Source organism: Microcaecilia unicolor, chromosome 1 (assembly GCF_901765095.1).
Source record: "Microcaecilia unicolor chromosome 1, aMicUni1.1, whole genome shotgun sequence".
NCBI classification, from domain to species: domain Eukaryota; kingdom Metazoa; phylum Chordata; class Amphibia; order Gymnophiona; family Siphonopidae; genus Microcaecilia; species Microcaecilia unicolor.
The window spans coordinates 767,445,988-767,470,144 of NC_044031.1; the positions used below are offsets into that span (position 1 = coordinate 767,445,988).

At 47.3% G+C, this 24,157-nt stretch overlaps 1 protein-coding gene across 4 annotated transcripts in view; it reads right to left on the reverse strand.

Moving 5' to 3' along the window:
- Positions 1-2,667: 2,667 nt before the first annotated feature.
- ITGA11 (integrin subunit alpha 11) overlaps positions 2,668-24,157 on the reverse strand; it is a 316,149-nt gene continuing 294,659 nt past the window's right edge. For all 4 annotated transcript variants that reach the window (XM_030189806.1, XM_030189807.1, XM_030189808.1 and 1 more), the window contains 3 exons: positions 22,034-22,129; positions 18,072-18,185; positions 2,668-4,258 (listed from right to left, as the gene is read on the reverse strand). In XM_030189806.1, coding sequence (XP_030045666.1) covers positions 4,187-4,258; positions 18,072-18,185; positions 22,034-22,129 — 282 coding nt within the window. In that variant the 3' untranslated portion in view covers positions 2,668-4,186. The remainder of the gene's footprint in view (positions 4,259-18,071; positions 18,186-22,033; positions 22,130-24,157) is intronic.

Here is a 24,157-nt window from a genome sequence, read left to right on the forward strand (position 1 = left end):
GAGGGTGAAAATAAAAAGTTGTGAAACATCATTTTTTGTGGTGGGAGGGGGTTAGTGACCACTGGGGGAGTCAGGGGAGGTCATCCCTGATTCCCTCTGGTGGTAATCTGGTCATTTAGGGCACTTTTTGGGGCCTTATTCGTGAAAAAACAGGGTCCAGGAAAAGTGCCCTAAATTCTAGCTACAAACGCATACTTTTTTTCCATTATCGGCGAAAGGCGCCCATCTCTCCTCGGCTGATAACCACGCCCCAGTTCCACCTTCGCCACGCCTCTGACACGCCCCCGTCAACTTTGTACGCTTCCGCGATGGAGTGCAGTTGAAAACGTCCAAAATCGGCTTTCCATTATACCGATTTATTCGTTTTTGTGAGATAAACGTCTATCTCCCAATTTGGGTCGAAATCTAGGCGTTTTTCTCTTTCAATTATAAGGTGGATAGTATATTGTATGTTTCTTTCTTCGATGGTAATGAAATGTATTTAAAACTCTGTAGGAGCACTTCTTGCTTGGTACTCTAATTACAATAACTGACTATAAATGAAGAGTTGTCCTAGGGGTGGGCGGGAAGACTAAACTAGATCCTGCAGTGCCTGCTAGATTTCTATCTGTTTATGCTGTGGTACAAAGTTTTTAAAACAGTGGAAAAGATTATGGAGATTAGTTGATGAAATTTGCTTTTTATATTTTTATTTTGCATAACACTAACCTACAATTCCTCCTTTAAACCCCAATCTTTAAGTTCCCAAAGCACAAAGCAAAATCGTGTTCACTTATCAGAGAAATGTCCTCTTCTCCTGAAACTTCTCAGAAAGAAAGTTCAGTGGGACCTTGCCTCTTTATATAGTTTTGAATCTAAGGGGCCTCTTTTAAACAGACTCTTTGAAGCTGACTCAGCAACCTATGCAAGTATTCTACTTCCCCACACCTTAATTAACACTTAATTGAGGTTGCTGGGTGAGCTACCTCTCCAGCACCCAAGGAACAGAAACTAACTGCCAGAGAAATGTCCTCTTCTCTGAACTTCTCAGAAAGTACATATCAACTGTGGGGAAATGATTTTCACCTGAGCTATGTCAATGCCTTTCATCTTATGATTGCTTTTTTTTCCATCAGATGTGATCCATCTTTCTCAACAGTTAAAACATTTCAAGGTGTTTAATAAAATGTTTTCCTAATGCAGACATACCTTGGGATAACCTCTGGTGTTGGGATTGCAGTATTCACAATGGCCACCAGAGGGAAGCATTATCTTACTTTGCTGCGAAAGGTCTGGATCTCAGTTGAGTTGGCATTGGAAGTAGGATTAACATTGATCAGCCAGTGGTTGGAGAAACCACACAGTACAGAGACTAAGCGAAACCAATCAGGTGCAAACATAGTTTTTATTACTTCGTTTTACAGAGTGCAGATAGGAAAGGGGGAAATGGAGCAGGTAGTGTGATCTTAAGATTGTAGAGCTCCATAAAACCTGTGAGTTCAGGGGGTTGGTAGTAGGAGAGGTCATAGCAAACAGGAGACCTAAGTCTGAAGTGCACTTGCTCATAGATTTTTAAGTGCTTTTAGAATAATGAAGCATCTCATGGGTGATCACAGACTGATGAGACTGGCAGAGCCAATGTTCCCTGCTGCTCTCTCAAGCCACCTGTCAGCCCTTTGCTGTAAGGGGGAGCAGCTATAAAGTCACTTTCAGCTTGTTCTGGCCCCTGACTGCCTTACACTAGTTTATAATGTGGCCCTAACATGTGTTTAATGCCTTCACTGTTACCCTCACTTCTAAGGAATTTCACTGCTGGAGTCATTCACTGCAAAGATATATGAGCAATGCATCATGTGAAATGTAGTCTCACATGTACTGCAGCCACCCCTGCTTATTTGTATAACGTTTGCTGCTACTGATCTATTCTCCTGCAAAGACCTTCTTTTCTTAGCCATGCTTGGCTCCTTTGTCTACCTGATATCATTTCCTGATTATTCGTACTGTTTTTGCCCTGATAGGTCAGTAAGGGTATGACCTTTCCCTCCACTCGAGGACTGCCTTGTGTGAACACCTCGCTACCTGCTGGCAGGTTCTGTCCCTATTGGCCTCTTTACCTCCCCCTCCCTGGGCTTGTGTGGGATGTTTCTTGACCTTCCTGTCTCTATGAGGCTCATTCTCCATCTTTGCTGTGGACAGAACTTATCCTTCTGCTCCCCTGAAAAGCACTCATCTTTTCACCTCGTTCATTCTTTCCCATAAGATAGTGCACAAATCCAGCACCACATCTCTGAACGGCTTTCATTTATTTAATCACCCTCCCATCTCTGCAACAAGCTTTTTTCTTAAGATTCCTACCGCCATCCACCCTTGCAGCTTTCAGAACTACGAAGCCTCTTGACTTGGGGCATGAACTTCAGAACATCTACTGACTGAGTAAACTATCTACATTTCAGAAAAAGAAGAGAGACTTCTGGGTGTGCTGATGTGCCGAGGTTACACTTCTTGGATTAGAAAGCCTTAAGAATATTATGCATTAAGAGGCCTTGACACAGCTGGCCTGAAAACTAGTACCTTAAATGTTTTCCTGACTTTTTTCTCTGGCTCCTACTGGACTCGTTTGTCCTTGTCCTAATTTCAAAATTGTTTTCTTCATTACATAAAGCATTACCAATTCCAAGGTAACTTAACCACAGAAGATACAAAATTTAATAAAAACAACTTGTACAGATGATTTTTTTTGTACATTCTCAAGAGTATTGTAAACTTACTGCTTTTAATAACACCCCCAATCTCTTCTCACGCTGTAGCCTACTTCTTTCATGAGATGGAATGTGGGTCACCCCATTATTTAAAGGGGAAAGGTTCATGGATTAGCCACTGTTTAGGTCTGTTTTCAGATATTGCTTAAAAATCCAAACAGAACCCATGGACACACAGTCCTTTGTGAGTGCCAAGGTATGCTGGGCGGTCCTCACAGGCTCAGGCTGCTGGGCTGCTGTCATTAAGTCTTCCGAAGCAACTGGAAATGACCCATGATGAGAGGAAGAGGCAATGACGTGGTTAGTGAATGGAGCCATGTGACTGGTTAATTATTCACTTTTTTGTGATTTATGGTTAAGACGGGACCTATAGCAATAGACTGTTGGGGTGTTCATGAGAGTGGCTTGCAGTGTTTTGCTAACAGGGAAACCGAGACGAAGGCAGACAAGCTATAAACATACAGAGAAATTAATATACATATACTAGGCTCACGCAAAGAGACACAAACTGGGGTTGAATTGTCACAAGTTTAAAACGTTTGATCCAAGCCTGAGGTTCATAAATGTGAGACATACACTTCGCCTTAAACAGACTTTTTCAGATGATTGCATTATTAGTGGATGTGGAAGATGCATAAGTGGACAGTAGCCAGAGCTGAAGCCTTGACCATTGGAACGTGCTGGGCTTAATGGACCTTGTTGGTCTGACCCAGCACAGGCTTTTCTTATGCTCACAAGTTTCAAACCTGTGCTCAGTCCAGTGCTAAGTAGAAAAGTCCACCAGCGTACAGTGAGGTAAAGAAAGGAGCCTCGTGAAGCTCCTCACCATGGTGTAGAACACAAAGGGACTAGGGCCAATCCCATGTACAATGCAAGATCCAGGATTTGGGCTTTCTTACAGTCAGAGCATCAGAACAGGCTCGCCAAACGAAGCCTGAGAAAAGTGGGATAATGTAAATGAGAAGCCCTGAAAATAAATATTCGTAAACATACAACTTCAAAAATAAATACATCCAACTTTGAAAAATAACAGATAAAAAAGCAGGAGGGGCCCGATTGAGCTCTGGAGGGAGGGAGGGTGGGGCCCTATGGGCCTGACAGAACTCAGGAGGGAGAGAGGGGCCTAACTATGGGCCTGAATGAGCTCAGGTGGGAGAGAGGAGCCTATGGGCTTGATGAAGGGAGGGGTTCCAGGGCCTAACAGAGCCCTGAAGCCAGGGTGGGGCCTCAGGAGTTAGATCATGCCTGGAGTGGGCGAGAGAGGGAGGGCTGAGCTCAGTCTGTTTATTGCGACCTCGTGTTTCCTACACGCTGGTCAGCTGTGGGAAGACAGTGGTTCATCTTCACACCAGTTTGAAATGGTTTGGCATGTCCTGAAATGGTATCTGAGCTGTGCAGGGGGACCTCCCTCACACATGCATCCTGGTGCCTCTTGCTGGATACACTTCTCATTCTAGGGCTTTGCCATTTGAGTCCTGCTCATCAGTGCGCCTTGGAGTGGAACGTTTGAAGAATCCCAACTGGAAAAAAAAAGGAGATCTGTAAGCATGGTTCCCCAGCCCTCTGCTCCTAGTCACCCTCTGAACCAACAGCCCCCATAACCCTTTTCTCTTGTTTCTCAGAATCAATGACCACTGACATCTTGCCCTGCTCTGCTCATGTTTACCCTTATATCCAACATTCCAGGAACCTCTGTGTGGTGATTCACTCTTCCCTCCAACCTTCCAATAGAGCAAAGTCGCTTATCTGTAACAAGTTCCCTATAGACAGCAGGAAAATGCAGCCACATTTATTGGTGATATTCAATGAAGCCAGAGGGCCTGGAGCTCTCCTCTACAACCTAAATGGATTCAGCTGTCCTAGAGCATGTGGACATCAGTTCTGTGGCATAAGCAGATGAAAATTAAGACAATATTGAGCCGATTTCTTTCCTTTTTTGTTTAGTGGGGGAGGCAGGGGAGAAAGTATGGCTACATTTCCCTACTGTCGACAGAGAACCTCTATTATAGTTAAGAAACCTTGCTTTCTCCATAGCCAAGCAGGGCAACGTAGGCCTCTTTATGTTGAGTCCAGAGCTAAGGGTCATTTTATGTTTGTGGTTGATGGTGGCCCAAGAACGGACTGGATTGGTGGCAGAAAGGTAACATTCAATGCACACCCAGGCTGTGTGCTTGGCCAAAGGCTATGTCTTGGGCTGCAGAATTATCCAGACAGCAGCAGTGGCGTAGCCAAGGGTGTGACTGGATGGGCCCAGGCCCACCCACTTTGGGCTCAGGCCCACCCAGTAGCAGCACACCTATGATGTGGTTGGCAGGGATCCCTAAGCCTCACCAGCCAAAAACTCAACAACTGTCCCTCCCAGGGCCGCCGAGAGATTGGGCTGGGCCCAGGACAAGGCCGCCCCTGGGCCCTGCCCCACTGCCACCCCCCCCAGGTTGTCGCTGCCCCCCCTGAGGGGGGCCCGGCGCCACAGTCTCACCCGCCTCTGCCACTGGGCCGGGCCCTTTCCACCCGAACCCCCGCCAGCAGAAGTGCTGTCTTCTGACTCCGGCGTGCGTGGCCCACATAGACGCGCTCCTCTCGTCCTGCAGACGCACAGAAGCCCTGCAGAGTACAGCGAAGATCAGCTGAGAGGAGCGCGTCTATGTGGGCCACGCACGCCGGAGTCAGAAGACAGCACTTCTGCTGGTGGGGGTTCGGGTGGAAGGGGCCCGGTGGCAGTTGTAGGTGGGACTGCGGCGCCGGGCCCCCCTTGGAGGCCCGGGCCCCGGGAATTTTGTCCCCCTTGTCCCCCCCTCTCGGCGGCCCTGGTCCCTCCTGCATACCTTGTAAATAGCAGATCTTTGCCTGCAGCGAGCGATACACACTGTTCGTACCGGCTCCACAGCCTTCCCTCTGATGTATTCCCACCTATGCGGAAACAGTAAGTTGCATCAGAGGGAAGGCTGTGGGGCCAACATGAGAAGTGTGTATTAGTTGCTGCATGTGAGGGAGGAAGGATGTTTGAGAGACCAAATGGCATGAAGGCGAGAGAGGGAGAGACCAAATCACTTGTGGGACAGGGCAAAGTTATTCTGCCCACCCATCCTGGGCCCAGGCCCACCCAAAATTGGGCGTCTGGCTACGCCCCTGGACGGCAGTGCTTTGAGAATGTGTGTGCAGAAGTCCAAGTGGCTGCTTTGCAGACATCCTGGATCAATGTTGCTTTGAGGTAAGCCAGTGCTTCCTAAACCTGGTCCTGGGGGCACCCCAGCCAGTCAAGTTTTCAGGATCTCCACAATGATTATTCATGAGAGAGATTTGCATGCAGTGGAGGGAGTGCATGCAAATATATCTCATGCACATTCATTGCGGATATCCTGAAAACCTGACTGGCTGGGGTGCCCCCAAGTCCAGGTTTTGGGATCACTGGGGTAAGCAGAAGTTGGTTTGCCCTGGAGTAGATGAGCACTGATATGGCTTGGGGTTGTTGTAAGTCTGACTGCAAGATAGCCTACCCTAACGATTCAACCTAACCAAAGCTTGCCCACATGATTCTTTTGACGATTGTTTATACATTGACCATGTTTCCCATTATCCTTATTGCTACCCCATATCCATTCCTCTCCATCTTCCTACGCCTACCTCCCAACGCTCATTTCCTTCTGCACCCAATTCCTCCTATGTTCAATTTACTTATCCATTAATCCAATTAATATTGCGTTCACTACAAACTGTATATTCTTCTTACGACTTTGTAATTCTTTATATTGTTACTATGTAAGCCACATTGAGCCTGCCATGTGTGGGAAAGCGCAGGGTACAAATGCAATAAATAAATATAGCAAAAAGAAATGCAGTCCGACACCCAGGAGGAGACAATCTACTTGGAGGCTTAGCTAGATCATTTGCATTGTAGGTAATGAAAAATTGAGATGTTTTCCTTAAATCCTTTGCAGGCTGCAAATAGTGCCAGCGGCAGACTGGTGAATGGAGCATTTGATCAGTTTCCTTGGAACACTGTCCCAGAAACAATGTGAACTGGCTTAAAGGGAAATCACAGACTACTTTTGGAAGGAATTTAAGATTATTACCAATGATTACTCTGTTGTGATAAAACTGAGTATAAGAGTGGGGTTAATAGTGCCTGAAGTTCATTGTTTCTCCTGGCTGTGGTTAGAGCAACTAGGAAGATGGTTTTCCACATGAAGTGTTTAAATGAAGCAAGGCCTAGTGATTCAATGAGCCTAGTAAGGGCAAAGTAAGGTCCGAAACCGGTGAGGGTGGCTTTAATAGAAGCCATGTGTTTAGAGGCTCCTTCATAAACTTTGAAACAGTAACACAGACAAAGACCTGCCTGGGCCATCCAGTCTGCCCAACAAGGTGACCAGAGCTGCACTCACCACTCTGTGTAGGTTACGCTCCTTCATAATTGAACAGTGGTAAACAGGCACCTTGTAACAACACATCATCTGTGCAAGAACTCCTTGATCTGATTACACAGGTGACCTTGAGTTTCCCTAAGATGGTGATTATGGGAGACCGTTCACTTGTCTTCTAGATTGTAAGCTCTTTGAGCCGGGACTGTCCTTCTATGTTAAATTGTACAGTGCTGCGTAACCCTAGTAGCGCTTTAGAAATGTTAAGTAGTAGTAGTAGTACTTTAATCTACATATTGAAACCCCAGATACCATCACAGCTGTGAACAACCGCCATAATGCATGACCACTTGTTGAGGTTGAGTTGTCGACTAAAGGAGTCTACTATTTGATTCTCTTGGCCTGGAATACAAACTGCCTATAAGATGGTGTCAAGAGAGCATGCACGAATAGCCATACTGGGTCAGACCAATGGTCCATCTACCCCAGTATCCTGTTTCCAACAGTGGCCAATCCAGGTCACAAGTACCTGGCAGAAAGCCGGAGTGGCAAGATTCCATGCTACTTATCCCAAGTCAAGCAGTGACTTCCTCATGTCTGTCTCAATAGCAGACTATGGATTTGTCCTCCAGGAACTTGTCCAAACCTTTTTTAAACTCAGATATGCTAACAACTGTTATAACATCCTCCAGGAAAGAGTTCCAGAGCTTAACTATTTGTTGAGTGAAAAAATATTTCCTCCTATTTGTTTTAAAAATATTTACATGTAAAAGAACTGTCAAACTCATTCCCGCTTGTTTGATTATGTAAAAAATTACCACCTGGTTGTCAGTTTTGATTAAACTTGTCCTCCGATTCAGGGTTCGAAAGCTTTCAGGGCATTGAAAATTGCTCTGAACTCCAGCATGCTGGTATAAGGATCATGCTCTTGTTGATCCTGTAACCCTTGAGTGATTACTTGAAGGAGATGAGCTCCCCAGCTGCATGTGGATGTATCTGTAGTTATGGGATGTGGAGACTGAATGGTGAGGCTGGCTTGGTGGATCCACCACTGAAGTGATAGCAGAACAGAGGAGACTACAGGAATCCTTTTGTTGACTGACTGACAATGCTGATCCCAATACCTCTTGAAATGCTATTGGAGGGTCTCGTATGGTTACTGTCAAGGAGCATACTGTGGCTGACATATACACAGAGATAAGTGGGATGAGCTAGAAGAGAAACTAAGTCCTCACGCTATTTGTAAAGAGAAAGTGATAGCTTTATTGTTGGGGGCTTCTGAGACAGGCTGGAGGGATGTCTCTTGCACTCTGATATAGCACAGACTAAGCAAAACTGACTGTGAGGAAGATCATTTATAAAGATCGAGAGTTTGGGTTGGCACAGGTTCAGAGTCATTGCTGTACACAGGGGATGGCCTCCAATTCAGTACCCTTAGGCAGTCTTGGAGCATGCTTACCGGTGTACTGGATTTCAGACGTACAGATTTTGATGAAATGGGGGAATACCTGAAGAAGGAGCTGTTGGCGTAGGAGAATTGGAAAATCAATGTTCCAAGCTAAAGGCTGCTATAAATATGGCAACTGATCTTTACGCAAGGAAAGTAAACAAACACAAGAGAAACAGGAAGCCTATATGGTTCTCCAAACAAGTAGCTGAAAAATTAGGAGCAAAAGAGACTTTGTTCAAGAAATACAGAAGAACGCAACAAGAGGATCACAGAAAAGATTATTGGATTAAACTCAAAGAAGCGGCTAGCAAAAGCACAAGCGGAAGAAAAAATGACTAAAGATAGGTGACAAGACCTTTTTCAGATATATTGGAGAAAGAAGAAAAGATAGGAATGGAATCACGAGACTGAAAGATAATGAGAATGGCTATGTGGAGAGTGATGAGGATAAAGCCAATGTGCTAAACAACTACTTCTCCGGTGTTCACGGAGGAAAACCCTGGAGAAGGACCACGGTCGGATGCTGAAGGAATATCTGGGAATGGAGTGGACATTGTGCCGTTTACGGAAGAAAGTGTTTATAAACAGCTTGAGAATCTGAAGGTGGACAAAGCTATGGGGCCGGATGGGATACATCCCAGGATACTGAGGGAGCCCAGAAAAGTCCTGGCGGAACCTCTTAAAGATTTATTCAATAGATCTTTAGAGACGGAAGAAGTTCTGTGGGATTGGAGACGAGTGGATGTTTTCCCTCTTCACAAAAGTGGAGACAGGGAAGAAGTGGGAAACTAAAGACCGGTAAGTCTCACGTCGGTGGTAGGAAAAATAATGGAGTCACTGCTGAAAGAAAGGATAGCTAACTTTCTAGAAACCAACGGGTTACAGGATCCGAGACAACATGGCTTTACCAAAGGAAAATCCTGCCAAACAAATCTCATTGACTTCTTTGACTGGGTGACCAAAGAACTGGATGAAGGACGTGTGCTAGATGTAATCTACTTGGATTTCAGCAAGGCCTTTGATATGGTCCCCCACAGAAGACTCGTGAATAAGCTGAGAGGGCTGAACTTAGGACCAAAAGTGGTGAACTGTATAGGAAACTGGTTGACCGACAGATGGCAGAGGGTGGTGATAAACAGAATCCGCTCAGAGGAAAGGAAGGTGAGCAGTGGAGTTCCTCAGGGGTCGGTGATGGGGCCGATTCTGTTTAATATAGGGACTGTCTCTCTATGTCAGGTGTTCAGTGCTGCACAAATGTTAATAATAATAATAATAATAATATATTTGTGATATTGCTGAAGGGTTGGAAGGAAAGGTTTGCCTTTTTGCAGATGACACGAAGATAGCCAATAGAGTGGATACCCTGGAGGGTGTAGAAACAATAAGAAGGGATCTACAAACATTAGAAGAATGATCGAGGATCTGGCAGTTAAAATTTAATACTATTATCCTATCACCGGTGAATGAATAGTAGTATATTTTGTTTATTCACTTTTAATACATTTTTTATTAAAAAAATGTTTATTATAATTTTTTTTATGCTCAATGTGTACAAAGTGCAAACCACATGAGGTGACCGTCACCTATCATTGCACGATATAATGATACATCATTGCACCATCCCCCACCTCTTTGCATATGTCCAAAATTGCCTAGAAAATATCACTGTTCTGTTAATTTGTAACTGCACATATGCTGTCTCTTCAATTCTATTTGATGTATAAACTCTCTCCTCTAAATCGATTTAAAATAGATTTAAAGAGTCACTTAGCTCTAGAATCCAAGGGGGTTGGTATGTATCAACTGTTGACTCCGGTGATTTAATCCCCATGTGGTGTCGTGTTGCTTAACAAGAATCTCTCCGTCTTTTGGAAATATAATAATGGAAACCACAAGACAGAATCTTAGCGGAGATTGGGTGGCAACACAGTTGGGAAGCACTTCTGGGCAGACTTCTACGGTCTGTGCCCTGATCTTGACTGAATAGATATGGATGGGCTGGAGTGTAAATTTTAAGGGGCTTCGACATTAACTTGAGAAATTTTGGTACAAGAACAGTGCTGGGCAGACTTCTATGGTTGGTGCCCTGAAAATGGCAAGGACAAATCAAACTCAGGTATAAAGTATCGCATATCTTGTATAATGAGTTTATCTTGATGAGCAGACTGGATGGACCATACAGGTCTTTATCTGCAGTCATAACTATGTTACTATGATCGTCATCGTTCTGTCTCTAGCAAAAATGCTTTTGCTTGTCCTATGCCTATCTATGCTCCTGAGATTGAACTTCTGCTTGTTGAGTAAGAAGCCCAAAGTCTGCAGAAGGAGGTGGAGGTAGCCTCTTGTAGAGACTGATGAGCTTGTACTTTTGATAGGCTGGAAATAAGCCAGTCATCCACGTAAGAAAAAAATGTAGCATCTAATCTTGCAGAGATGGACAGCAACAACAGCCAGATTACTTTGTAAAAACTCTGGGTGCTGCTGGAAGTTGTGCAAGTCTCCAATCTGTAGTGATTGCTTGCCATGCCTTGAAGAAGAACTAAATTCTCCCACCCACACCCCCCACGGGTAGATAGTCAAAAAGTTAGTGTTAGTTTTGGAGCAGATGTTATTACGGATACCTGCTGCTTACACTGCCTTGGGTGTTGCTGTTGAGTGTAGTTTTGGGTTGTTTGTCCATGAATAAAAACTCTTTGATAAGGATGGTATCTTCTCAGATAGAATTGCTAAAAATATTGATAATGGATTGACCTCTTTAAAGGTTGTTGATTCCTAAGCTAGTGATTGTGGCTCCTTGACCATAGAATGGTCTTCTTCTACTTGAGATACTACATAAGTACATAAGTACATAAGTACATAAGTAGTGCCATACTGGGAAAGACCAAAGGTCCATCTAGCCCAGCATCCTGTCACCGACAGTGGCCAATCCAGGTCAAGGGCACCTGGCACGCTCCCCAAACGTAAAAACATTCCAGACAAGTTATACCTAAAAATGAGGAATTTTTCCAGTCCATTTAATAGCGGTCTATGGACTTGTCCTTTAGGAATCTATCTAACCCCTTTTTAAACTCCGTCAAGCTAACCGCCCGTACCACGTTCTCCGGCAATGAATTCCAGAGTCTAATTACACGTTGGGTGAAGAAAAATTTCTCCGATTCGTTTTAAATTTACCACACTGTAGCTTCAACTCATGCCCTCTAGTCCTAGTATTTTGGATAGCGTGAACAGTCGCTTCACATCCACCCGATCCATTCCACTCATTATTTTATACACTTCTATCATATCTCCCCTCAGCCGTCTCTTCTCCAAGCTGAAAAGCCCTAGCCTTCTCAGCCTCTCTTCATAGGAAAGTCGTCCCATCCCCACTATCATTTTCGTCGCCCTTCGCTGTACCTTTTCCAATTCTACTATATCTTTTTTGAGATACGGAGACCAGTACTGAACACAATACTCCAGGTGCGGTCGCACCATGGAGCGATACAACGGCATTATAACATCCGCACACCTGGACTCCATACCCTTCTTAATAACACCCAACATTCTATTCGCTTTCCTAGCCGCAGCAGCACACTGAGCAGAAGGTTTCAGCGTATCATCGACGACGACACCCAGATCCCTTTCTTGATCCGTAACTCCTAACGCGGAACCTTGCAAGACGTAGCTATAATTCGGGTTCCTCTTACCCACATGCATCACTTTGCACTTGTCAACATTGAACTTCATCTGCCACTTGCACGCCCATTCTCCCAGTCTCGCAAGGTCCTCCTGTAATCGTTCACATTCCTCCTGCGACTTGACGACCCTGAATAATTTTGTGTCATCGGCGAATTTAATTACCTCACTAGTTATTCCCATCTCTAGGTCATTTATAAATACATTAAAAAGCAACGGACCCAGCACAGACCCCTGCGGGACCCCACTAACTACCCTCCTCCACTGAGAATACTGGCCACGCAATCCTACTCTCTGCTTCCTATCTTTCAACCAGTTCTTAATCCATAATAATACCCTACCTCCGATTCCATGACTCTGCAATTTCTTCAGGAGTCTTTCGTGCGGCACTTTGTCAAACGCCTTCTGAAAATCCAGATATACAATATCAACCGGCTCCCCATTGTCCACATGTTTGCTTACCCCCTCAAAAAAATGCATTAGATTGGTGAGGCAAGACTTCCCTTCACTAAATCCGTGCTGACTTTGTCTCATCAGTCCATGTTTTTGTATATGCTCTGCAATTTTATTCTTAATAATAGCCTCCACCATCTTGCCCGGCACCGACGTCAGACTCACCGGTCTATAATTTCCCGGATCTCCTCTGGAACCTTTCTTAAAAATCGGAGTAACATTGGCTACCCTCCAGTCTTCCGGTATTACACTCGATTTTAGGGACAGATTGCATATTTCTAACAGTAGCTCCGCAAGTTCATTTTTTAGTTCTATTAATACTCTGGGATGAATACCATCAGGTCCCGGTGATTTACTACTCTTCAGCTTGCTGAACTGACCCATTACATCCTCCAAGGTTACAGAGAATTTGTTTAGTTTCTCCGACTCCCCCGCTTCAAATATTCTTTCCGGCACCGGTGTCCCCCCCAAATCCTCCTCGGTGAAGACCGAAGCAAAGAATTCATTTAATTTCTCCGCTACGGCTTTGTCCTCCTTGATCGCCCCTTTAACACCATTTTCGTCCAGCGGCCCAACCGACTCTTTGGCCGGTTTCCTGCTTTTAATGTATCTAAAAAAGTTTTTACTATGTATTTTTGCTTCCAACGCTAATTTCTTCTCAAAGTCCTTTTTTGCCCTCCTTATCTCCGCTTTGCATTTGGCTTGGCATTCCTTATGATCTATCCTGTTACTTTCAGTTGGTTCTCTTCTCCACTTTCTGAAGGATTGTTTTTTGGCTCTAATGATTTCCTTTATCTTACTGTTTAGCCACGCCGGCTGACGTTTAGTCTTTTTTCCCTTTTTTCTAATACGTGGAATATATTTGTCCTGAACCTCCAGGATGGTGTTTTTAAACAGCATCCACGCCTGATGCAAGTTTTTTACTCTGCGAGCTGCTCCTTTCAGTCTTTTTTTCACCATTTTTCTCATTTTGTCGTAATCACCTTTTCTATAGTTAAACGCTAGCGTACTTGATTTCCTAGTTTCACTTCCTTCAATGCCAATATCAAAACCGATCATATTATGATCACTGTTATCAAGCGGCCCTCGTATCGTTACCCCCTGCACTAGATCATGAGCACCACTAAGGACTAAGTCTAGTATTTTTCCTTCTCTTGTCGGCTCCTGAACTAGCTGTTCCATGAAGCTGTCCTTGATTTCATCAAGAAATCTTATGTCCCTTGCGTGTACAGATGTTACATTACCCCAGTCTATATGCGGGTAATTGAAATCCCCCATTATTATTGTGTTGTCCAGTTTGTTTGCGTCCCTGATTTCCTTTAACATTTCCGCATCCGTCTGTTCGTCCTGGCCAGGCGGACGGTAGTACACTCCTATCACTATCCTTTTCCCCTTTGCACATGGAATTTCAATCCACAGTGATTCCAAGGAGTGTTTTGCTTCCTGCAGAATTTTCAATCTATTTGATTCAAGGCTCTCGTTAATATACAATGCTACCCCTCCACCAATCCGATTCACCCTATCACTACGATATAATTTGTACCCCGGTATGACAGTGTCCCACTGGTTATCCTCCTTCCACCAGGTCTCAGAGATGCCTATTATATCTAATTTTTCATTTAGTGCAATATATTCTAACTCCCCCATCTTATTTCTTAGGCTCCTGGCATTCGCATATAGACATTTCAAACTATGTTTGTTGTTCCTAAGTACATCATGCTTAGTACTTGACAGTATTAATTGGCAATCTTTTGTCTGATTTTTATTGTTATTTAAAGATACCCGATCTACTACAATCTCTTTTGCAACCTCACTATCAGGATACTCTATCTTCCCTGTTATGGTGATATCTTTGAAAGATACCTTATCCCGAACCATGCTCTTTTGAGCGACTGTCGGCCTTCCCCCCATTTCTAGTTTAAAAGCTGCTCTATCTCCTTCTTAAACGCCGATGCCAGCAGCCTGGTCCCACTCTGGTTAAGATGGAGCCCATCCTTTCGGAATAGGCTCCCCCTTCCCCAGAATGTTGCCCAGTTCCTAACAAATCTAAAGCCCTCCTCCCTGCACCATCGTCTCATCCACGCATTGAGACTCTGGAGCTCTGCCTGTCTCTTGGGCCCTGCGCGTGGCACAGGTAGCATTTCAGAAAATGCTACCCTGGAGGATCTGGATTTCAGCTTTCTACCTAAGAGCCTAAATTTTGCTTCCAGAACCTCTCTCCCACATTTTCCTATGTCATTGGTACCCACATGTACCAAGACAGCGGACTCCTCCCCAGCACTATCTAGAATCCTATCTAGGTGACACGTGAGGTCCGCCATCTTCGCACCAGGCAGGCAAGTCACCAGGCGATCCTCACGTCCACCAGCCACCCAGCTATCTATATGCCTAATGATCATCTTTGACCTTGTCTCTGAAGAGACTGTCAGTTAATCAAGGAGCATCTGCTAGATGATCATGGAGGTGCTTCCTGAGTTCTTGAGACCTTATGTCTTGAATTGAGCTATACAGTGTACAGTAATAGTAGTGGCTGCTGCAGAAGCCACTGTGTCATATGCATTGAAGGTGGATCCTACACAAAGAGTCTATTTTTGGAGCTCGATGTGGAATTGATCCTGTTGAGAAGTACAGGGCATCCATTCCAAGTTGAAGCAATGCATGATGATAATGAAGGACTTATTGATGGGCCACAATCTTCAGATTTAGCATGGTGCTCTGATACAGTTTCTTAAGAATATAATAGCCATACTGGGTCAGACCAATGACCCAGAATCCTGCTTCCAATAGTAGTCAGTCCAGGCCACAAGAACCTAGCAGAATCCCAAAGAGCAAGATTCCATGCTACTGATCCCAGAGATAATCAGTGGCTTTCCCCGAGTCTACAGTTTATGGACTTTTCCTCCAGGAACTTGTCCAAACCTTTTTTTTTTAAACCCAGATATGCTAACTGCTTTTACCAATCTTCTCGAAACAAGTTCCAGAGCTGTGACTGATTGATGACTGGGGTGAAAGAATAAACATAGCATTGCTGTCTTTCCTTGGCTGGTTAGATGAAGTAATTTAAGCAGCAGCCAGAGGATACTGTGCCGTTTTATTACTTGAATAGAGTGGGAGGAACTAATGCAGGACCCTCTTTCATACTTTTTTACCCCTCTGTACAGGTCTCCCCTGAGCAGCGTTGCCAGATGGGCGGTTTTCCCGCCCAATTGGGCGGTTTTCTGCAACCCGCCGTGGGAAACTTTTGCCCGCGGCGGGTTGCGGTTTTTTGGGCTGCTTTTGTTTTTTTTGTGCGGGTTTTGGGGCGTTTTTTCGGCTGGCGGGGGGTGGGGCTAATGGTGACAGAGGCGGGGTTTGTGATGTTTTGGGCGGGGCGATGGCGGTGGGGCGGGGCTGATGATGGCGGGAGCGGGGTGATGACAGAAGGGGTGGGGCTGATGACGGCAGGGGCGGGGGTGATAATGGAAGGGGCGGGGTTGATGACGGCGGGGTGGGGGTGATGACAGAAGGGGCGGGGGTGATGACGTCGGGGGTGGGGTATGTGCGGTTTTTGGGCAGGTTTTGGGTGGGAATTTTTTTTTTTATATGGCAACCCTGCCCCTGAGGATTTGCTAGAGACAGGGTAGACTTGAGGAGTTGGTTTCAGTTTCTCTTTTTTTTTTTTTTCTGAAGGAACTGAGGCAAACTTTGAAGTGGTTTTGTGGGTGGGAGGAGGGCATTCCACTTAAAATGGTGGTGGGAGTACAGCAGTGATCCCATCCGTGTGCTCTGTAGAAGTCTGCTGGCATTGAAAGATAAACTGCTCCCAATAACACAGCAGAAGCTTCTGGTATGTTTCCACTGAAAGAGACAAATCCAGGCCTGGCCGTTAAATGCCCCTATTTGTGAGGAAAACACTTCAACTGTCAAAGTCTAGTTAATTTGAGGGGAGGGGGGAGGACTAGGGCTGGGTCTGAGTCTGGCCTGACAGGTGGTTAAAGTAGACTAAATATTGATAGGTTACAGAGGAAGCTTTTCAGCTGGATGAGGTCTCTGGGCCCTTTGCCTTCATCAGATGTCTTCACCAGAAAGTATATCTGCATTGTCCTGCTCATCTATGGAGGACAGTCAATCTCAGAACCAAAGTGCTCCAACCAGAACGCCCAGCCTCCTGAGAATCCACAGCTGTGGGCGAGGCTGCTTAATTAGCACCTCCCCACAGAATGTGCACACCAGTCGGGGGCCCCAGCAAGGAATTAATTAAATATCTGAAGTATCTCCCCAGCAGCTCTGTCATCCCACATATTCCCAAACTCAGGAAAGAGCCAATAATGATAGCTGAGAGCATCAAAATTGATTGGGCACTTCTGCCATCAAGTGGCCAGAAGCAAGAGCTGTACGCAGGGGCAGCCCAAGGCAATCTGCTGCCTGAGGTGAGGGATGGGATGCTGTCCCTGCCCCCCCCCCCCCCCAACTCCACCATCTCTCTGTTCACACTCTCTTTTTCTCTCCCAACTCCCTCCCTACACCCCCCCCCCCCGGCCACGGTCTGGCTTTTTCCCCCTTCCTTCCTCAATCCCCTTCCCCAAATCTATCTATTTTTCTTGTTTTCCAAAAGTTATCATCATCAGCGATTCCCATAGGTTGCCTTGCTGCCAGCACCGGCCTCTTCTCTCTACTGCAGCCCATCTCTGAGGAAACAGGAAGGTACGTCAGAGAGCCGGGTCACAATAGAGAGAAGAGGCCGGTGTCAGTGGCAGGGCAGCCTATAGGAATTGCTGTCAATGTCAACTTTTAGAAAACAAGAAAAGATGGTAGATTAGGGGAAGGGGGTTAAGGAAGGAAGGGGGGGGGGGGGGGAGAGATGCCAGACCACGGCCAGGGAGATGGAAAGGAGCGAGATACCACTCCATGAAGAGTGCCGCTTGAGGGCCCCACCTCAGTTGGCCTAACGGTAGGGCTGTAGGCCTGCATTTGCACAGCAGCTGCTGGTTCACCAGGACCAGAGGGATGGGTTGCATTATATATATGTGGTGCTTTTGCCTGGTGGGATCTGGATCACGAGCCTCTGTTTGCAACTATCCAGTGATTTTACAGTACCTCTTACCAGTGACAGCCCTCAGCTAGGGTCCATGCACCAAGGTCACTCCCAGCCTCTTGAACTATCTGGCTGCTCCAGTCCTAGTTTCACACCAAGGCATGCTGAAACTACAGTTCTACTTTGGCTCTCTGCTGAAATAATGGGCCCTGCTGGATCATGTGACAGCCCTAAAGATCAGACAGGCTTGTGATGACTGATGGACCCATCAAAGATCCAGGATGATGGCTGGGAGAGGGGTAACCTCATGCAGATTACAGCCCTGGAGCTGGGACACCTGGAGCAGAGCCTGCTGTGCTGCAGCCCCTCGTCAGACTCATCATTACCTTCCACAGTGCCAGGACCAGCAGTGCTAGGAGCAGCAGCCCCCCCAATGTGCTGCCAATTATTATCCAGACCGGGATCTCCCACGCTTCCTGCTTGGAAATTTCCAGCGTTATCTGAAATCCAGAAATATCAAATTGCTTTTAATGATGGGCAGCCCAGTCCACATCAGCACCCCCTCCCCACAGAATGTCTAATACAGGCGTGTAGCTAGCATTGAGCAAACCCCAAATGACAGGGCTGCCTAAATTGTACCTGCATCCTCCCTTCCTTTCCTCTCCTCCTTCCCCCCCCCCCCCCCCCCCCCCCCCCCGTGTCTAGGTTTGACATCTCTCCAACCCTCCCCACCCTGGCACGGGCCTAGCATCTGTCTACCTTCAACCCCCCTTGCCACTGCTAAAAAATGCCGTGGCAGGTCGCAGCAGAGGCAGGGCTGAAAGCTGCCCTCTGTCCAGCAGAGCTGTTCCTGTGCAACGTCCCACCCTCAGGAAGTTGCATCAGAGAGGCAGGATGCAAAGAGAAGCTTTGTGGCTTTCAGCCCAGCCTCTGCCACGACCCGCCGTAGCATTTTGCAAATGTCAGACCTGTGTGGGAGGGGGAGAGATGCCAGACTGCGAGGGGGTTGGGGAGAAGGGGAGAGACACTGAACTTGGAGGTGGGAGCAGAGAGAGAGAGAGAGACCTGGACTGAAGGGGAGGGAGAAGAAAGGGGGCAGTCTAGCAGATGCTGGACCTGGGTGGGGGGAGCAGAAGGAAGAGAGAGATTAGACTAGGGGAGAGATGCAGGAGCCATGAAGGGAGGGAGAGAGAGAGATGCCAGACCACAGAGGGTGGGTGCAGGAGGAAGGGAAGAGAGAGGAAAGAAAATGGAATCCTGTTCAGAAGGAATGGATCTTAAGGAGCTTAGCCGAGAGTGGGTGGCAGAGCCGGTGGTGAGAGGCGGGGCTCGTGGTTGGGAGGCGGGGATAGTGCTGGGCAGACTTATACGGTCTGTGCCAGAGCCATTGCTGGGAGGCGGGGCTGGTGGTTGGGAGGCGGGGATAGTGCTGGGCAGACTTATACTGTCTGTGCCAGAACCGGTGGTGGGAGGCGGGGCTGGTGGTTGGGAGGCGGGGATAGTGCTGGGCAGACTTATATGGTCTGTGCCAGAGCTGGTGGTGGGAGGCGGGGCTGGTGGTTGGGAGGCGGAGATAGTGCTGGGCAGACTTATACGGTCTGTGCCAGAGCCGGTGGTTGGGAGGAAGGGTTGGTGGTTGGGAGGCGGGGATAGTGCTGGGCAGACTTGTACGGTCTGTGCCAGAGCTGGTGGTGGGAGGCGGGGCTGGTGGTTGGGAGGCGGAGATAGTGCTGGGCAGACTTATACGGTCTGTGCCAGAGCCGGTGGTTGGGAGGAAGGGTTGGTGGTTGGGAGGCGGGGATAGTGCTGGGCAGACTTGTACGGTCTGTGCCAGAGCTGGTGGTGGGAGGCGGGGCTGGTGGTTGGGAGGCGGTGATAGTGCTGGGCAGACTTATACGGTCTGTGCCAGAGCCGGTGGTTGGGAGGAAGGGTTGGTGGTTGGGAGGCGGGGATAGTGCTGGGCAGACTTGTACGGTCTGTGCCAGAGCTGGTGGTGGGAGGCGGGGCTGGTGGTTGGGAGGCGGAGATAGTGCTGGGCAGACTTATACGGTCTGTGCCAGAGCCATTGCTGGGAGGCGGGGCTGGTGGTTGGGAGGCGGGGATAGTGCTGGGCAGACTTATACTGTCTGGGCCAGAACCGGTGGTGGGAGGCGGGGCTGGTGGTTGGGAGGCGGGGATAGGGCTGGGCAGACTTATATGGTCTGTGCCAGAGCTGGTGGTGGGAGGCGGGGCTGGTGGTTGGGAGGCGGAGATAGTGCTGGGCAGACTTATACGGTCTGTGCCAGAGCCGGTGGTTGGGAGGAAGGGTTGGTGGTTGGGAGGCGGGGATAGTGCTGGGCAGACTTGTACGGTCTGTGCCAGAGCTGGTGGTGGGAGGCGGGGCTGGTGGTTGGGAGGCGGAGATAGTGCTGGGCAGACTTATACGGTCTGTGCCAGAGCCGGTGGTTGGGAGGAAGGGTTGGTGGTTGGGAGGCGGGGATAGTGCTGGGCAGACTTGTACGGTCTGTGCCAGAGCTGGTGGTGGGAGGCGGGGCTGGTGGTTGGGAGGCGGTGATAGTGCTGGGCAGACTTATACGGTCTGTGCCAGAGCCGGTGGTTGGGAGGAAGGGTTGGTGGTTGGGAGGCGGGGATAGTGCTGGGCAGACTTGTACGGTCTGTGCCCTGAAAAAGACAGGTACAAATCAAGGTCAGGTATACACAAAAGGTAGCACATATGAGTTTATCTTGTTGGGCAGACTGGATGGACCGTGCAGGTCTTTTTCTGCCGTCATTTACTATGTTACTATGACATGGGGAGGGACAGGGGCACGAAAGAGATGCTAGCTCTGAAGGGACCATAGGAACAGGAACACAGAGGGGAAATGCTGCACAGTACAGATAGAGGCACACAAGAAAGATGGATGGTAGACAAAGAGAAGAAATGTCAAAAGGAAAGGAGACCCTGGAGAGAGTTAAGAAAAAAAATAGAGAAGCAGAAGGGACACACTAGGTCCAAAGCAACGCTCAGACAACAAAGGTTAAAAAAAAAAGTATATTATTATGAATATATTAATAGTAATATGTCAGCTATGGGAAATGTGCATTCTCCCTCTCCTCCCCCTCCCTCCTTGCTCTCATTACCTTGGGAGCGATGGTGTTATAGGGGACACTCATCTCAATTTTCCGCCCAGCTATGCCACTGATCTGATGCACCTATATATGTACTTCACACAACAAATACAACCATATACATTAGAGATACAGGTACCTAAAGAGGGTCGTTGCTTCAGGGTGGCTCCTGGTTTCTTGAATGTTATTGTACTATATTTTATGGATGTACTTTGGATTTTTCATGCACAGTGTATTTTATTAATGCATTTTGTACTGTAATTTGATATTTATTGTACTGTGCTGTTTGTTGTAATCCACTTTGGGAAGAAATTTTCTTTGAAGAAGGTGACCTGTGTAACATAACAGACAGACCTCTACAGAGACAGACAGACAGAGATACATTCACTTAGGGTTACCATATTTTGTCCCCAAAAAAGGAGGACACATGCCCCGCCCCCACCACACACACACCCCGCTTCCTTTCACGCTCTCACTCCGCCCCCTGTCACATTTTCCCCTCCCCCTGTCACACACCCCACCACTCCCCCTCCCCGTCACCCCCCTCCCCTTACCTTACTACTGCCCTGGTGGTCTAGTGACCTCTTTGGGGCAGGAAAGAGCCCCCTCTTTCCTGCCCGGAGCGCTGCCCTGCATGCATCTTTCCTGTTGCTGATCTCGGCGCCGATTCAAAATGGCCGCCGAGAGCTGAAGTCTCGCGAGGTCACTTCAACTCTCGGTGGCCATTTTGAATCGGTGCCAACAGGAAGGATGCATGAAGGCAGCGCTCCAGGCAGGAAAGAAGGAGCTCTTTCCTGCCCCGAAGGCGGAAGAGGTCACTAGACCACCAGGGCAGTAGTAAGTAAGGGGAGGGGAGGCTAGCAATCTGCGCATTTGTCCAGAAATCCGGACAAACGGGCAGATTGGCAAAACCTGCCCGGTTGCCCGGACATATCCTCAAAAAGAGGACATGTCCGGGTAAATCTGGACATATAGTAACCCTACATTCACAGACACACATCTCTCCGTGTGCTTGCTTGCTTCTCTCTTTCTATATGTCTCTTTAGATTACTCACATTCAAGAAACTTTCTTGCTAAGACTGGATGCCATAAGGCTCTTTTCCCATTCTCTGTCTATGAAAAAGCTCTTGCTAGGTTGGATCCTAAGTGGCCGAAGGAAAGAATTCCAAAGCACAAATGAGAAATACAAGCCCGTTCCAGTGCTGTGGTGCTGGCTGGATGCGGTTTCTGTTGTCTTTACCTGCCGGCTTAGCTGCTGTTCTCTGAAGATGAAGGGACTGTGGAAGTGGCGTTGCAGAGCTGCGCTGATGACCAGCTTCAGAGACCTAAACTTCAGCTGGGAAACAGGAAAGCAGCAAAGATGTCAGAACACACAAGAGCTTAAAGCAACATTTTCTACAATTGAAAAACAGAAATATCAGGCATGAAAAAGGAACAGTGCTTGTGACTTGTGTCGAGAAGTGGGCTCAGTTGCGGAGGCCTTAGCTTTGTAAGGACACTGAGTCTCAACACAAACTCTACAGAGGGGCTCAGGACGCTGCAAGCCTACTCGTGGCACAGAAATTCCTTGTTTAACAGGCTTCAGTAATGGATGGAGAGGTGCAATTTTCCTAGAAAATGGAATTAAAGGTTAAGAGCTCATGATTGAAATATTTTCAATAAAATGATATGGTACTGGAACGAGGAAGGTTTGGAGCAGTTAACGTAGCTGGGTTTAAAAAAGATTTGGACAAATTCCTGGAGGAAAAGTCCATAAACCGTTATTAAGGTAGAGATGGGAAAAGCCACAGATTATTCCTGGAGTCAGTAGTATGAAACCTTGCTATTCTTTGGGATTCCGGAATGTTGTTAGGCTTTGGGATTCTGGAACCTTGTTACTGTTTGTGATTCTGAAATGTTGCTAGTCTTTGGGATTCTGGAATGTTGATACTCTTTGGGATTCTGGAACCTTGTTACTCTTTGGGATTCTGGGATATTGCTACCCTTTGCGATTCTGGGATGTTGGCACTCTTTGGGATTCTGTCAGGTACTTGTGACCTGGATTGGCCGCTGTTGGAAGAAAGATACTGGTCTAGATGGACCACTGGTCTGACCCAGTGGAGCTACGCTTATGTCCTTTTGTCTTTATGAGTGGGTGGTGGCTGCCTGGACCAACAGAGGTGCTGACAGCCAGTACGGAGACAGATAGAGGAGGACACATTTTAACCAGACTTTCCTATTTGAAAACTGCACCCCATCATCCTGGCTGAAAGCAATGTGAGCTTCCACCAAAGTGTACAGTTAGCATTATTAAGAAGACTCTGATGAGGAAAGCAGGGAGGCAGATTTCCAAGCAGCACTTAGCTGTCCAGCAGAGATGCATGTTAAAACGAGGTGCACACTCCAGTGTACACCTAGAGGGGCATAATCGAACACGAATGCCCATCTCCATGGGCGTCTATCTCCGAGAACGGGTACGAGATGGGGCAGGACAAACCGTATTTTCGAAAAAAATGGGCGTCCATCTTTTTTCTGATAATACGGTTTGTGCCAGCCAAATGCATCGGATTTGAGCTGGGCGGTATCGTTTTTCAGCGATAATGGAAACCGAAGGCGCCCAGCTCAAAAACGAACAAATCCAAGGCACTGGGTCATGGGAGGGGCCAGGATTCGTAGTGCACATGCCAGAACACCAACCGGGCACCCTAGGGGGCACTTGTAACAATTAAAAAAAAAAAGTTAACTACCTCTGAAGTCCATAGCTCCCTTCCCTTGGGTGCTGAGCCCCCAAAATCCCCCCCAAAACCCACTCCCCACAACTCTACACCATTACCATAGCACTTATGGCTGAAGGGGGGCACCTAGATGTGGGTACAGTGGGTTTTGGGGGTGGTTTGGAGGGCTCCCATTTACCACCACAAGTGTAACAGGTGGGGGGGATGGACCTGGGTCTGCCTGCCTGAAGTGCACTGCACCCACTAACAACTGCTCCAGGGACCTGCATTCTGCTGTGATGGAGCTGGGTATGACATTTGAGGCTGGCATACAGGCTGGAAAAAAAAAGTTTTTAAAGTTGTTTTTTTGGGTGGGAGGGGGTTAGTGACGACTGGGGGAGTCAGCGGTGGTCATCCCCGATTCCCTCTGGTGGTCATCTGGTCATTTAGGGCACTTTTTTGGGACTTGTTCGTGGAAAAAAAAGGGTAAAAAAAAGTGACACAAATTCGCGCTAAAAAAGCCTTTCTTTTTTCGATTATCGGCCGAGGACGCCCATCTCTCCTCGGCTGATAAACACGTCCTAGTCCCGCCTTCACCATGCCTCCGACACGCCCCCATCAACTTTGGCCATTTCCGCGACAGATTGCAGTTGAAGTCGCCCAAAATCGGC